General features: G+C 34.5%; 1 protein-coding gene across 15 annotated transcripts in view; it reads left to right on the top strand.

Annotated features, from left to right (window-relative positions):
* Positions 1–15,260, top strand: part of MIPOL1 (mirror-image polydactyly 1) — a 326,832-nt gene that overhangs the window by 267,509 nt on the left and 44,063 nt on the right. For all 15 annotated transcript variants that reach the window (XR_013760621.1, XM_079120134.1, XM_079120138.1 and 12 more), the window contains one exon: positions 13,215–13,445. Coding sequence is in view for 14 of the 15 variants with exons in the window: in XM_079120134.1 (XP_078976260.1) it covers positions 13,215–13,445 (231 nt within the window). In the remaining variant the exon portion in view is untranslated. The remainder of the gene's footprint in view (positions 1–13,214; positions 13,446–15,260) is intronic.

Genomic DNA, 15,260 nt, shown 5'->3' with positions numbered 1-15,260 from the left:
ATTAGCAAAATAAATAGTTGGTTCTTTGAAACAATAAGCAAAATTGATAAACGCTTAGCCACACTATCAAAGAGAAAGAGGGAGAAAAGTCAAATTACTAAAATTCGGAATGAACAAGGAAATATCACAACAGACACGAGTGAAATACAAAACATAATTAGAAGCTATTTTGAAAATCTGTCCTCCAACAAAACAGAAAACCTCAAAGACATGAACAAGTTTCTAGAGACATATGAATTACCTAAACTGAACGAGGAGGTCATACACAACTTAAATAAATCAATTTCAAGCAATGAAATAGAAGAGGTCATCAAAAGCCTACCAACAAAGAAAAGTTTGGGACCAGACGGGTTCTCAGCCGAGTTCTACAAAACCTTTAAAGAAGAGCTCATTCCAATACTTCTCAAAGTATTCCATGAAGTAGAAGAGGAGGGAACCCTCCCAAACTCATTCTATGAAGCCAATATCACCCTGATACGTAAACCAGACAGAGACACATTGAGGAAAGAAAACTTCAGACCAATATCCTTAATGAACTTCGACGCAAAAATTCTCAACAAAATTTTAGCAAATCGCATACAAAAACATATTTAAAAGATAGTGCACCATGATCAAGTGGGTTTTATCCCGGGGATGCAAGGTTGGTTCAACATCCGGAAATCAATAAATGTCATTCAACAAATCAACAGACTTAAAGTTAAGAATCACATGATTATTTCAATAAATGCAGAAAAAGTATTTGATAAACTACAGCATCCCTTGATGCTCAAAGAACTAGAACAAACAGGGATAGTAGGAACATTCCTTAACATTGTAAAGGCCATCTATGCTAAGCCCATGGCCAATATCATTTTAAATGGTGAAAAACTGAAAGCATTCCCCCTAAAAACTGAAACAAGGCAGGGATGCTCTCTTTCACCACTTCTATTCAACATCGTCCTTGAAACTCTAGCCAGAGCAGACAGACCAAAGAAATTAAAGAGATATGAATAGGAAAAGAAGAACTCAAACTATCCCTATTTGCTGATGACATGATTATATATTTAGAGGAACCTGGAAGTTCCACCAGAAAACTCTTAGAACTCATAAGTGAATTCAGTAAAGTAGCAGGTTTCAAGATCAATGCTCATAAATCCAATGCATTTTTATACATAAGTGATGAATCTTCAGAAAGAGAAGTTAGGAAAACTACCCCGTTCACAATAGCATCGAAAAAAATAAAATACTTGAGAATCAATCTCACAAAAGAAATGAAGGACCTCTACAATGAGAACTACACTAAAGAAAGAAATTAAAGAAAACCTTAGAAGATGGAAAGATCTCCCATGTTCTTGGATGGCCAGAATTCATTGTGTCAAAATGGCCATACTACCTAAAATGCTATACAGATTCAATGAAATTCCAATTAAAATTCCAATGATGTACCTTACAGAAATAGAGCAAGCAATTATGAAATTTATCTGGAAGAACAAGAGACCCAGAATAGCTAAAGCAATTCTTAGCAGGAAGAGTGAAGCAGGGGGTATCACAATACCAGAACTTCAACTATACTACAAAGCAATAGTAACAAAAATGGCATGGTATTGATACCAAAATAGACAGGTAGGTCAATGGTACAGAATAGAGGACATGGACACAAACCGAAATAAATACAATTTTCTCATACTAGACAAAGGTGCCAAAAATATGCAATGGAGAAAAGACAGCCTCTTCAACAAATGGTGCTGGGAAAACTGGAAAACCCTATGCAACAGAATGAAATTAAACCCCTATCTCTTACCCTGCAGAAAACTCAACTCAAAATGGATCAAGGACCTTGGAATCAGACCAGAGACCCTGCATCTTATAGAAGAAAAAGTAGGTCCAAACCTCAACTTGTTGGCTTAGGATCAGACTTCCTTAACAGGACTCCCATAGCCCAAGAAATAAAAGCAAGAATCAACAACTGGGATAGATTCAAACTAAATAGCTTTCTCTCAGCAAAGGAAACTATCAGTAATGTAAAGAGAGAGCCTACAGGGTGGGAGAATATCTTTGCCACTCATACTTCAGATAGAGTGCTAATTTCCAGAATATATAAAGAACTCAAAAAACTCTACACCAAGAATCTAAATAATACAATCAACAAATGGGCTAAGGAAATGAACAGACACTTCACAGAAGAAGATGTACAAGCAATCAACAGATGTATGAAAAAATGTTCAACATCTCTAGTAATAAGAGAAATGCAAATCAAAACTACCCTAATATTCCATCTCACCCCAATTAGAATGGCGATTAACAAGAACACAAGCAACAATAGGTGTTGGCGAGGATGTGGGGAACAAGGTACACTCATACATTGCTGGTGGGGTTGCAAATTAGTGCAGCTACTCTGGAAATCAGTATGGAGATTCCTCAGAAAGCTTGGAATGGAACCACTTTTTGACCCAGCTATCTCACTCCTTGGTCTATACCCAAAAGATTTAAAATCCGCATACTGCAGAGATACAGCCTCATCAATGTTCATTGCTGCTTAATTCACCATAGCCAGATTGTGGAACCAACCTAGATGTCCTTCATTAATGAATGGATAAACAAACTGTGGCGTATACAATGGAATATTATTCTGCCATGAAGAATGATAAAATTATGGCATTTGCTGGCAAATGGATGATATTGGAGAATATCATGCTAACTGAGATAAGCCAATCTCAAAAAACTAAAGGACAAATGATCTCGCTGATAAGCAGATGAGGACATATAATGGGGGGTGGAAGGCTTTAGTGTTAGGGTTAGGGTTAGGTTTAGGGTTAGGGTTAAGGAGAGTGGTAAGAATGGAGGAAGGAAGGACTGTATAGAGGGAAAAGAGGGGTGGGGGGAAGGGGAAAAAATAACAGAATGAATCAAACAACATTACCGTATGTAAATTTATGATGACACAAATGGTATGCCTTGACTCTGTACAAATAGAGAAACAACATGTATCCCATTTGTTTACAATAAAATAAAGAAATAAAAAGAAAAAAAGAAAGTCTTCAACATCTCTAGTAATTAGAGAAATGCAAATTAAAACAACTCTTAGATTTCATCTTACTCCAATTAGAATGGCTATTATCAAGAACACAAACAATAATAAGTGTTGGTGTGGATGTGGGGAAAAAAGCCACACTTTTACATTGCTGGTGGAGTTGCAAATTGGTGCAATTACTCTGGAAAGCAGTATGGAGAATCCTAAGAAAACATGGAATAACCCACCTTTTGACCAGTTATCCCACTCCTTGGTTTATACCCAAGGGACCTAAAATCAGCAAGCTACAGTAATAGCCACATCAACGTTGGTAGGCTTTTGATGACTTCTTCTATTTCATTACTTGAAATTGATCTGTTTAAATTGTGTATGTCCTCCTGGTTCAGTTTAGGTAATTCATATGTCTCTAGAAACTTGTTGATGTCTTCGAGGTTTTCTATTTTGTTGGAGTATAGATTTTCAAAATAGCTTCTAATTATGTTCTGTATTTCACTCATGTCTGTCGTGATATTTCCTTGTTCATTCCGAATTTTTGTAATTGAGTTTTATCTCTCCTTCTCTTTGTTAGTGTGGCTCAGGGTTTATCACTTTTGTTTATTTTTTCAAAGAACCAACTATTGATTTTGTTAAATTTTCCGATTGTTTCTTTTGTTTCAATTTCATTGATTTTCGCTCTGATTTTATCGATTTCCTATCTTCTACTACTTTTGGTGTTACTCTCTTCTTCTTTCTCTAGGGCTTTGAGCTGTAGTGTTAGGTAGTTTATTTGTTGATTTTTTCTTTTATTGAATGTACTCCATTAAATAAATTTTCCTCTAAGAACTGCTTTCATATTGTCCCAGAGATTTTGATATGATGTATCTTTGTTCTTGTTTACCTCTAAGAATTTTTTTATTTCCCCCCAATGTCTTCTGTTATCCATTCATCATTCAATAGTGTATTATTTAATCTCCAGGTGTTGGAGTAGTTTCTGTTTTTTATTCTGTCATTTATTTCTAATTTCAATCCATTATGATCTGATAGAATACAAGGTAGTATGTCTATCTTCTTGTATTTGCTAACACTAGCTTTGTGGCATAACATATGGTCTATTTTAGAGAAGGATCCATGTGCTGCTGAGAAGAAAGTGTATTCGCTCTTTGTTGAATGGTGTATTCTACATATATCCATTAAGTCAATTATTGATTGTGTTATTAAGATCTATGGTTTCTTTGTTCAATTTTTGTTTGGAAGATCTGTCCAGTGGGGAGAGAGGTGTGTTAAAGTCACATAGTATTATTGTGTTGTGGTCTATTTGATTCCTGGAATTGAGAAGGATTTGTTTGACATACATGGATGAGCTACTGTTTGGAGCATAGATATTTATGATTGGTATGTCTTGCTGATTTATGCTTCCCTTAAGCAATATGAAATGTCCTTCTTTATGCCTTATGACTAACTTTGGCTTGAAATCCACATTATCTGATATGATGAGGCATACTCCAGCTTTTTTGCTGTGTCCATGTGCATGGTATGTTTTTTCCCATCCTTTCACCTTTAGTCTGTGGGTATCTTTCTGTGAGATGAGTCTCTTGCAGGCAGCATATTGTTGGATCTTTCTTTTTAATCCAATCTGCCAGTCTATGTCTTTTGATTGATGAGTTCAGGCCATTAACATTCAGGGTTATTATTGTGATATGATTTGTATTCCCAGTCATTTGGCTCATTTTTGTTTTTTTGACATTTGGTTTCTCCTTTATTTAGCTATTCCTTTACGGTCGTTCCTCCCTTTGCTGATTTACATCATTGTTTTTCATCTCTTCCTCATGGAATATTTTGCTGAGAATGATCTGAAGTCCCGGCTTTCTTTTTGTAAATTCTTTTAGTTATTGTTTATCATGGAAGGATTTTATTTCGTCATCAAATCTGAAGGAAAGTTTTGCTGGGTATAAGATTCTTGGTTGTCGTCCGTTTTCTTTCAGGGCTTGAAAAATGTTGTTCCAGGCCCTTCTAGCTTCCAGGGTCTGAGTTGAAAAATCTGCTGATATCCGTCTTGGTTTCCCACTGAATGTAATTTGATTCTTTTCTCTCTCAGCCTTTAAAATTCTGTGTTTATTTTATATGTTAGGTATTTTCATTATAATGTGCTTTGGTGTGGGTCTGTTGTAATTTTGTGTATTTGGAGTCCTATAAGCCTCTTGTACTTGATTTTCCATTTCATTCTTCAGTTTTTTGAAATTTTCTGATGTTATTTCATTGAATAGATTATTCATTCCTTTGATTTGTGTCTCTGTGCCTTCCTCAGGTACAATAATTCTTAAATTTGGCCTTTTCATGTTATCCCATATTTCTTGTAGATTCTGTTCATGATTTCTTACCATCTTCTCTGTTTGGTCAACTTTATTTTCAAGATTAAATATTTTTTCTTCAATGTCTGAGGTTCTGTCCAGGTGTTCTATCCTATCAGTTATGCTTTCTAGGGAGTTTTTAATTTGGTTTATTGTTTCCTTCATTTCAGGGATTTCTGTTTGTTTTTTTTTTCCAGTATCTCTAACTCTTTATTGAAATTATCTTTTGCTTCCCACACTTGCTCTTTTAACTGTTGATTGGTGTGATCATTCAAAGCCTGCATTTGCTCTTTCATCTCCTCGTTTGCTTCTCCGATCATTTTAATTATGTACAGTCTGAACTTGCTTTCTGATGTTTCATCTGCCATGCTGTCATTGGATTTTATTGATGTAGCATCTAGGTTTGTTTGGGCCATTTTCTTCCCTTGTTTTCTCATATTGCTCATGTATCTTCCCCTGTAGTCGTGAAACTCTGGGATATTGCAGATTTCCCCTGTTTACTTATGGTGTCTCTGTAGATTTCCAATAACTCACCTCCTAGCCTTCAGTACTTGATAATGCAGTGATCCACTAGGAAACTGCCCCTCCCGGGGTGGTGGCCTTCAGGTGGGGTATATTCCCTGCTAGTGGGCAGAGTCAGCTCCACTTTTTGACCAATTGTCAGCCAAAGGGGGTCAAGACTTTGGGCTGGTGCACAGTTGATCTGGGTCTGCTTCTCTGGTTCTACCATCCCCGTGGGAAAGCCTCACCCAGCAGGGAAAACTCACCCAGTGGGGAAGTCTCATTGGGCAGCCCTCTTCCGAGAAGTTCCCTTTGGTCCGGAACTACCACCTGGTCCAGGAAGCCTTGCCCTACGAGTGAGTCAGCCCTCTTCTGCGATGTTCTGTGGTCTGGAACTACCTCCTGGGCCGGGGAGCCTGGCCCTGGGAGGGAGTCTTTTGCTGGGTGGCCCTGATCCAAGCAGCTGCCTGGGATCCAGGCCTGCCGCCTGGGCTGGGGGAGGCTAGCTGTGTGGGGAAGTCTCTCACTGGGCAGCCCTGCTCTGAGAAGCTTCCTGCAGTCCGTGCCTGCCGCCTGGTCTGGGGCAGCCTTGTCCAGTGGGAGATACTCATCTGGTGGCTCTGAGTTGGTCCTGAGTCTCTTAATAGCTCCTTTTCTTGAATCCTGAGTTCTGGAGCAACATGAGATGTAGTCACCCTCTAGTCTGCCATCTTGGTCTGTCCCTTTGTTTTGGGGTGGGGGGGCATCGGGGATTGAAGGATTCAAACCAGGGGCAGTCAACCACTAAGGCACATCCCAAGCCCTGTTTAATTTTTTGTTTTGATACAGGATCTTGGTAAGTTGCTTCAGGCCTCACTAAATTGCTAAAGACTGACTGAACTTTTGATCTTCCTGCCTCAGTCTCCTGGGCCACTGGGATTATAGCCATCCTTGCAGGTGCCCCAGGTGGACCATGTTTTATAATCCTGTTAATCTCATTTAGTTTTTGTACTTAGATCATTTACATTTAGGTTATTATTAATGTCTGCTATTTTATTATTTGTTTTCTGTTTGTTCACTCTGAAGTGTTTTTATTAGTTTTCTCTTTTCTTGTTTTTTTATTTGGGGTTTTTCTGTTATTTTATTTGTTTTTCCTGCCTTTCTTATAGGTTTCTTAAACATATTTTGGAATTCCTATTTCTGTACCTACAGTGTTTTCAGTGTTTCTCTTTTTTATATTTTTTTAAACTGTTGACATAGATATTACATTATATATAAATATTATTACAGTCTTTTGATATCATTTTACCATTCGTAGTGGAACAAAGAAACTTTAGCTTCTTTAATATTCCTTACCCTTCCTTATTTATAATGTGTTTTAAATATATCTTCTACATACATTTAAAACCACATCAGTGTTATAATTTTTCCCTCAATCATCAAACATAATTTTAAAAATTCAAGTATACCTATTGTATTTCTCCATATTTTGCATATAGTGTTCTTTCTTCCTTCACAACATTTCAAGATTTGTTCTTTTATCATTTCCTTTATGTTCAGATAACTTCCATTTCTTTTAGGATAGATCTGCTCAGGACAAATTCTCCTGGTTCCTCTTCATCTGAGAATATCTTGCTTTCTGCCTTATTCTTGAAGCATATTTCTCAAGGTCTAGAATAATAGGTTGACAGTTCTTTCAATCTTTGAAAAGTAATGTGTCACTTTCTTATTAGAATCTGCTTTAATTTAAATTAGTTTTCCCTTATATGTAAGGGCCCACTCACTGAGTACTTTCAAAATTGTCTTTGATTTTAGCTTTCAAAAGTTTAATTATGAAGTATCTCTTCATGCGCTTAGGTGGATTTTCTCCATTTGGAGTCTTGTAGATTTGTATCCCTTGGGAAGCTTTCTGTTATTATTTCTATAAGTACTCTTTTGGGTCTCTCCTTTTTCATTTTCCCTTCTCTTGCTCTGACAACATGAATGTTAGTTCTTTTATTATTGTCCATGAGTTCATGAATCCCTAAAGCTCTGAAATTTTTTTCAATTTATGTGTCTCTGTTCATAGTGGATCATTTTTAGTGCTTTCTCTTCCAGTTCAGTGATTCTTTTCTTTGTCCCCTCATTTCTGCCATTGAGCCCATCCACTGGGCTTTTTGTTTCAATTTTTGTATTTTTTAATTCTAAAACTTTGACATATTCATTACATATTCTATTTTCCATCTTCTCACAATGAGAAGTCTCCCTTTTATTAAATTTAAAACATTTTTAAGTTGTATTTCCAGTTATATCTGCTATTCTATAGTTTTAGTAATGTTCATAAAGTGGTATTTGTTACATGATAACTTTTATGATAGACTTTGTTCTCTATTGATCTATATAGTGATGTGTAAGTGACTTTGTGAACTTAATGCTCTGCTTTCCAGGTCACCAAATTCAAGAATCCACTCTTGGATAATCAGGAACTGGCCCTACATCAATTCCAAGTGCTATTGTAAACTATAATAGTGTTTCCTAAATAGTTTAATTTAATAAATTTTTCAGTGAATTCTTGAAATTAGTTATGTAGATTATTACCTTTCTTTTCTAGTCAATGAATTCAACAAATATTTAGTTACTACTAGTTTATATCACAAAATGTAGTATCCATAAGCCTTTCAGTAAGTAGTAATAAACATATTGACCAGTATATCCACTTTTAAATCCTTAAAACCTTAAGTTGACTCACTGTATAAAAAAGAAATTATTATTCTCTCTGAAATAATTTCAACAAGTTGTTCCTGAAACTAAATCAACTGCCACAACAGAGGAAACAAATCAGTGGAATCATTAGACTGATTTATCAATTAAATCTTCTCATCCATACTCTTAACCATTCTGAATATATTTTTTTCTATCTGTACATCATTCAGAATTTAAGCCTATTGGAGCACAAGCTAATTTTCTCAAAAACAAGCAAGGATGTCAACTATTATTTTCTTGAAAAGATCTTAGCAAATTAATTGATGAGTAAATTAGGAAGTAAAAACACTGTCCTCTCAGTAAAGAGAGCACATACTTCTGCTTTTCATGCTTGTTTTGATTTTATTTATTTAAGTAAAACAAGCTAAACCTGCCTTTTTTTTAAAAGAATGATTTAAGAATGTTATCAGTAAGTGAATAAAGGTTGAGAAAACTAGTTTACTTCTTTCAGTTCATGAAAAACCTGTGGAAACAGGCAGCTGTTTTTCAGCAAAGTATTTATAAAATGTCTGAGTATTGTGTAAGATTATGTGCAAGGTCAGTGAGTTGCAAATCACTTCTTTTAAAAATTATACAGGTATGAATGCCTGTATAAAAGGCATTTTCCTACCCAGTTATTATGCTAGATATTTTTCCACATAATAGATCACCTCATCTCTTTCTCATATGAACTCCATGAGTTCGTTCTCAAGTTGAGGAAATTAATATTCAGGGAGTAAAGCATTTTTCCTAAGGTCACACAGAGTGAATAAGACTGAAATTTGAACCTACATTTTCTAAATCCAACCCAACATCTTTTCATCTATACCAAGGTCAGCATTCTTGACATAATAGACTGTGTAATTCTTTGTTGTGAGGGTCTGTCCTCTGCATTAGAGGATGTTTACCAGCACCTCTGACCTCTACCCACTAAATGATAGTAGCAGCATCCCTGTCATTGTGACAACTGAAAATGTCTTTAATGGCTGGAATTACTGCCAGTTAAGAACTACTTATCTGCATTATTGTATCTCATCTCTAAATTCTAATCCAACACTATCCAATTAAAATAAACAGCTCATATAGGACACACAATTGATTGAGCAAATACTATTAAATAAATGAAATATAAGCAGAAGGGTAAATGTTAATTTTAGGATGGTGAATAAAGTGATGTCATGTAAGGACTTGATTATTATCTGATCATAGGGGACAAGACAGGAAGTCAAGAAAAGTAGCATAAAAACTTGGTATTAATGGAAAAGTATTGGCTGCAAGAATAAGCTAAAACCACATGTGACATGACATTACAACTGAGAATGAGTTCAACAAGCAGATAAGCAGACAGATTGAGGAGAACATAAATATCTACGAGGAAAATATGTAAGCTGGTCATAAACCTGATAAGTTTTCCAATATTTGAAGCTGAGGCAGTACAGAGAGTCTGGACCAGGAAAATAATCAAAGCCACAGACATGAGACAAAAAAGACTTACATTTCAGAATTAGGAAACACTGAAACTGACACACAAACCACTACAAAGAGGAATCTGATACATGTTGCTTACTGGAGTAGTGCCCATTGGAGGGCATTTTCTACCTTGACCTTCCTTTAGATTTAGTGTAGTGAGCAGCATAGTAGATGATTTAGTCTTAATTGTTATGAATTATAATAATATGAAATATTACAAAGTTAAAATATTTTAAAGCTTCACTTTCTACACTGAATTAGAAATATTAAATTTGTTAAGATCATGTAATTTTAAAACTGGAAGTGAAACTTTGTTTATATTACCCCAGTAACTTTGTGATAACCAAAAATGGTTATTCTATTATCATTCTATGTGAATATTGAATGAGCCACACTATTGAACATTCTTCTGTTGTTTTATTTTTTTCTTCCTATAACTTAAAATCCCGTAAGATTTAAGTGCCGTTAAGTTGGAATGCTGCTACTATGATGAACAGTGCAACTGAAAATAAGTAACTTCGGAAAGAAGTTAAATGTTATATAATGTTATAGGACTTCCTGAATAAGGCTAACCAATTGATCCCTGGTGTCAGTTTAAGAAAAGCACTCTGAGGGGAAAACAGCACTAAAGCAAAAGTGTGCTTCAGATGTTATAGATTTATATATGCTGGAAACATATTCTTCCTACTTTTTATTTCTATAGGAAAATGTCCTTATAATTATAAACATCCTAATTTATTATAGTTCTTAAGAAATGCATTCTTCCCATAAAATAAAATTGGCCTATATAAATGGAATATTAATATGTTAGCAGCAGGAAGTATAACAAGAAATTTTTAAAAAAACAAGTATGGAGGAAGGAAGTACTGTATAGAGGGTAAAGAGGGGTGGGAGGGGTGGGGGGAAGGGAAAAAATAACAATGAATCAAACAACATTACTCTATGTAAATTTATGATTACACAAATGGTACGCCTTTACGCCATGTACAGAGAAACAACATGTATCCCATTTGTTTACAATTAAAAAAAAATTGCCAATTATTACAAGCTCTAAGGAGGAAAAGAGTATGATACAAGAGAAACTAACAAAGAGGAAATATTGAAATTTAGGTTTGAAGAGTCCCAGTGGCTTCTGAGGAAGTGGTGTTTATGCTGCAACTTAATAAACAAGTAGGAGTAGAAGGGAAAGCTATCCAAACAAATGCCAAAAGCAGGAAAAAGTCTTCTCTACCTTAAAAACTGAATGCCTGGTTGAAAGGTGAAGAGGTAGATAGACCAGGTGGTGCTAGTCTTCATAGACTACAAGCAAGCATGGAGGTGGGTTCAACACAGAGAAGGTTGTGGATTCAAATCCTGTCTCTGCTAGAGGGGTAGGACTGATTAAATTGCTTGCCTTTCTTGTTTCAGTTTTTTGGTTTTTGTTTTGTTTTGTTTTTTATTTGTTTTTATTGAACTCAGGAGTTCTCAACCTCTAAGCCACATCCCCAGCCCTATTTTATATTTTATTTAGAGACAGGGTCTTACTGAGTTGCTTAGCACCTTGCTTTGCTGAGGCTGACTTTGAACTCGAAATCCTTCTGCCTCGGCCTCCTTTGCTGCTGAGATTACAGGCGTGTGCCACGATGCCTGGCTTCTTTGTTTCAGTTTTCTCATCAGTAAATTAGAAAAATTATTGGAACTCCTCACCCAGGTGTTGTCAAGTTTAGTGAATTAAAAATATATAACTTGTTATCTTTAGAATTTTTTTCTGAGTGCAATGAGATGCTATTGCAGAATGTTTTAAGTAACATTGCAGATGCTATTGCAGAATGATTTAAGTAACATTATCTACTTTATCATTTTGAAAAAAAAAAATAGTCACTCCAGCTATTGCTTCTGTTCAAGAAAGTCTTGATGGAAACTTAAAAGTTCCCAAGGCATTGTGAATGATGAGTATTTTTTTTAAGAGTTTGAGAGTAAATGATCTAATCACTTGTCTATCTGCACATCATTCTTATTTTATATGTACTAACCAACTGACCAGAGTTTAGCAACAATCTCTCTTCTTAGGGACTGATTTGAATCCTGAAATTATTTCTTTTGATATGCTGACTGTCCTGGTTTCATGTCCATTTTATTTCTATGTGACACCTATTCCAAAGTGAGACCACTGTAAAGGCTCATGGATAACTTAAAAAGAAGAAATTTATAATCACTTTAGTTTAAAGAATTTTAAATATCAGACTGTATATTAAGCCAGTGCTAAAATTCACTGACTAGCTTTTTGCAGATTTAAGAATTATATTGCTTTCTTTCATATTATCAACCTGTATTATATAGTTAGGTTGTTGAAGTTCAAGTCTCCAATCTACAGTTCCTTTGTATGCATATACTGAAATGATTTTATTTAATAAAAAAAGAACATCTCCTTGTGTGGATTTTAAATTTCCCTTATTAAATATTTATATTTTCAAAATGTCTTTATTTAATTGAGTGAGGTGCTTGGTGCCATTTCAAAATAACCTCAGGTGGTAGGTGTAATGACATATCAAAGATTTGACCTTTAGCATTTTAGGATTCTATTTATCTGCATTTTCTTCTGCATTCATTTAGTCTTAATTTATATGCTATTCCTCTGTATGACTTAATGAGTGAATGTATTTGGCATAAGATTCATTAATCATAAAAATATATATCTGAATACATATTTCTGTTCATTTATATCTCAACTGCGACAAGTAGAAAATTCTGTGTATGAAGCTGATCAGTATTTGCACAAACCTCATTCATTCTCATTAAGTGCTTAGCAGAATAGACCCTGGATCACCTAAACTGATGCCCATTCTCCTACTTTTCACTTCTTTGCAGTCAGCTTATTATATTCTTTTGTTTACCTAGAGATACTTTATTTTCCAATTCTCTGCTATTCCTTTTAAAGAAAATTGAATGTAATATTTACACTGATGTAATTAAATTAATATCTTGCAGCATCTTTCTGTGTGCTTTGGTAGCATAGATAATCATTTACTGGGTTGCTTTCAGCCTAGAAGCAGAGTTATAGAATAATTATCAATTATAATATTGTGATATAAAAGTTATTTTCATTTATGCATGTTTTTCTATTTTGATTTTGAGCAGTAGAGATTCTAAGTGAAGTTTTTAGGAAATGGATCTTTGACCAGTAAGCCTACATTACTTATATTTAAATTATTTTTGTATTTTCTCAGTTTGCACAAATCTTTATCTCAAGAAGAAAATCTGAAGGATCAGTTTAACCATACCCTTAGTACTTATGAAGAAGCTTTAAAAAACAGAGAGAACATTGTTTCCATCACTCAACAGCAGAATGAGGAACTTGCTACCCAACTGCAGCAAGCTCTGACAGAACGAGCAAACATGGAATTACAGCTCCAGCGTGCCCTAGAGGCCTCCCAAGTGGCCAGTGAAAAGGTTCAGAAGTAAGTAAAATGTTCTTTCTTTATTTTATAAATAGAAAACAGAAAAAAACACTTTCTTCTGGTAACTAAGCAATATATAATTATTATTCATGCCATTAATAGTTTAAGACAAAAGTAGAACCAAATGAACTATTTTGTATTGTATATCATAACCATGTTTAGGATTGAAAAGTCATTTTCTTGGGAATAGTTGTTATTATTTAGCACAAACCATTTATTTTTAATAACTAATCTTCATCAGTTCATGGCGACCACACTATTGAAATCATTTCACGCTCCCAAGTTGATAGGCAAAGTTATTTGCAAGAGGAAGAGGCAGTCAAGTTACTACCTGTACTCATTTAGCTTCACAATAATCCTGCTGGAGTTGAGATCATCTATGACCTTGCAATCTGAGACCTCTAGATGCAGAGAATCCAGTACAGTGAAATTAATTTTCTTGTGTTGTTCTTCTGAAGTATTCAATGCTGCTATTCACAGCAGATAATTATATTTGTTTATTTTGAATGATCTTTCCATTTTTTATTAAAATTTAAATAAAGCTGCATAATCAGTCAGTCCTTATGACAGCTAGCAGAATGTTAACAACTTACCAAGCAAAGAAGTCACTTGTTAATTTATGGGGCTTGAATGTTGTCACAGAATTTTCTGAGGAAGATTTAATGTAATAAAACTTGTCATTTTAACCTTCTCTATGTGTTGTTAACAACATAACATCATTCATATACCTCTTCACCTTCAATTTCTAACACATACCTTTTCCTCAACCTCTTTTTAAGTTTTATAGTATGAAGTAATGCATACATCCTTTAAGGTTTCTTACTTCCTATGACTTCTTATTTGAAAACGAGTCATTTCAACTACTTCCTTAAAATCTCCGAAGTTATATTTCAGTTAAGATCCCAAAGTCTGGTGAATTTGTTGTGGACCATTTTCCAAACAGTTTAGGGACTATGCATATTAATAGTTACTACCTATCTACCTTGAAACTTTTGATTTATATAAGTATTATACTTTGTAGGTTTAAAGATTAGGTTTGTATTCTATCAAAAACTATCTAGTTATTCACAGTATGAACTAACAGTCTAAGAACATTGATATATAGGTGGATCCCATGGATCCCATTTCATTCCATATTGCAGTTAGTTACTGGACCATCAGGATCTGATTTAGCTCTGTTAGTTAAAAGTCTATAAATAGTTACAAATTTCAAAGTTTTCTTTACAGGTAATCTTTTAATTTCTATCAATGACTAAAATCCCCTAAAATAGTTCCCAGAGACCAATTCAATTTTCAAAAAAATTTTTGGAAACGTTATTTTTATTTTTTATTTTTAAAATCTTATCAACTATAATTGTCGTTTTGTAAAAGGAATTTGTACACCAAGAAGTATAAAGAACATTATCTCAGATAAAGCTTGAAATGTAATAAATTTAACTATTAAATAACAGACTCATCATATCATTCTCATTTTGCAAATTTAACCACAGAAAGCAAAACTTTTTATTGGATTGGCACCAGTCCATGGATCAAAGTTTGAGCACAGCAACTATGTCATTTACAAGTGTTAAATGTTAAATATTTTATTCTAATTTTCAACAAGATGTAGGAGAAATATCATCAGGCTTGCCTTCTCATATTCAATTCACTGTACTTCGTTTTTAGTTTGCATCAATTAAAGTGTATCTTCATTCCAGTTAACGTGGACATCAATATGTTTTATTGTTTAAAAAGAAAGTTATCCTCTAAAAAGAAACTATCTACTAAGGTTTTGGGGAATGGAGATGTGAGCTCAGTGGTATAATGCTTGCCTAG

Source organism: Sciurus vulgaris, assembly GCF_902686455.1.
Source record: "Sciurus vulgaris genome assembly, chromosome: 2".
Taxonomy (NCBI): Eukaryota; Metazoa; Chordata; class Mammalia; order Rodentia; family Sciuridae; genus Sciurus; species Sciurus vulgaris.
Note: the sequence above shows the minus strand (reverse complement) of the source record. Positions and strands in the feature narration are given on the sequence as shown.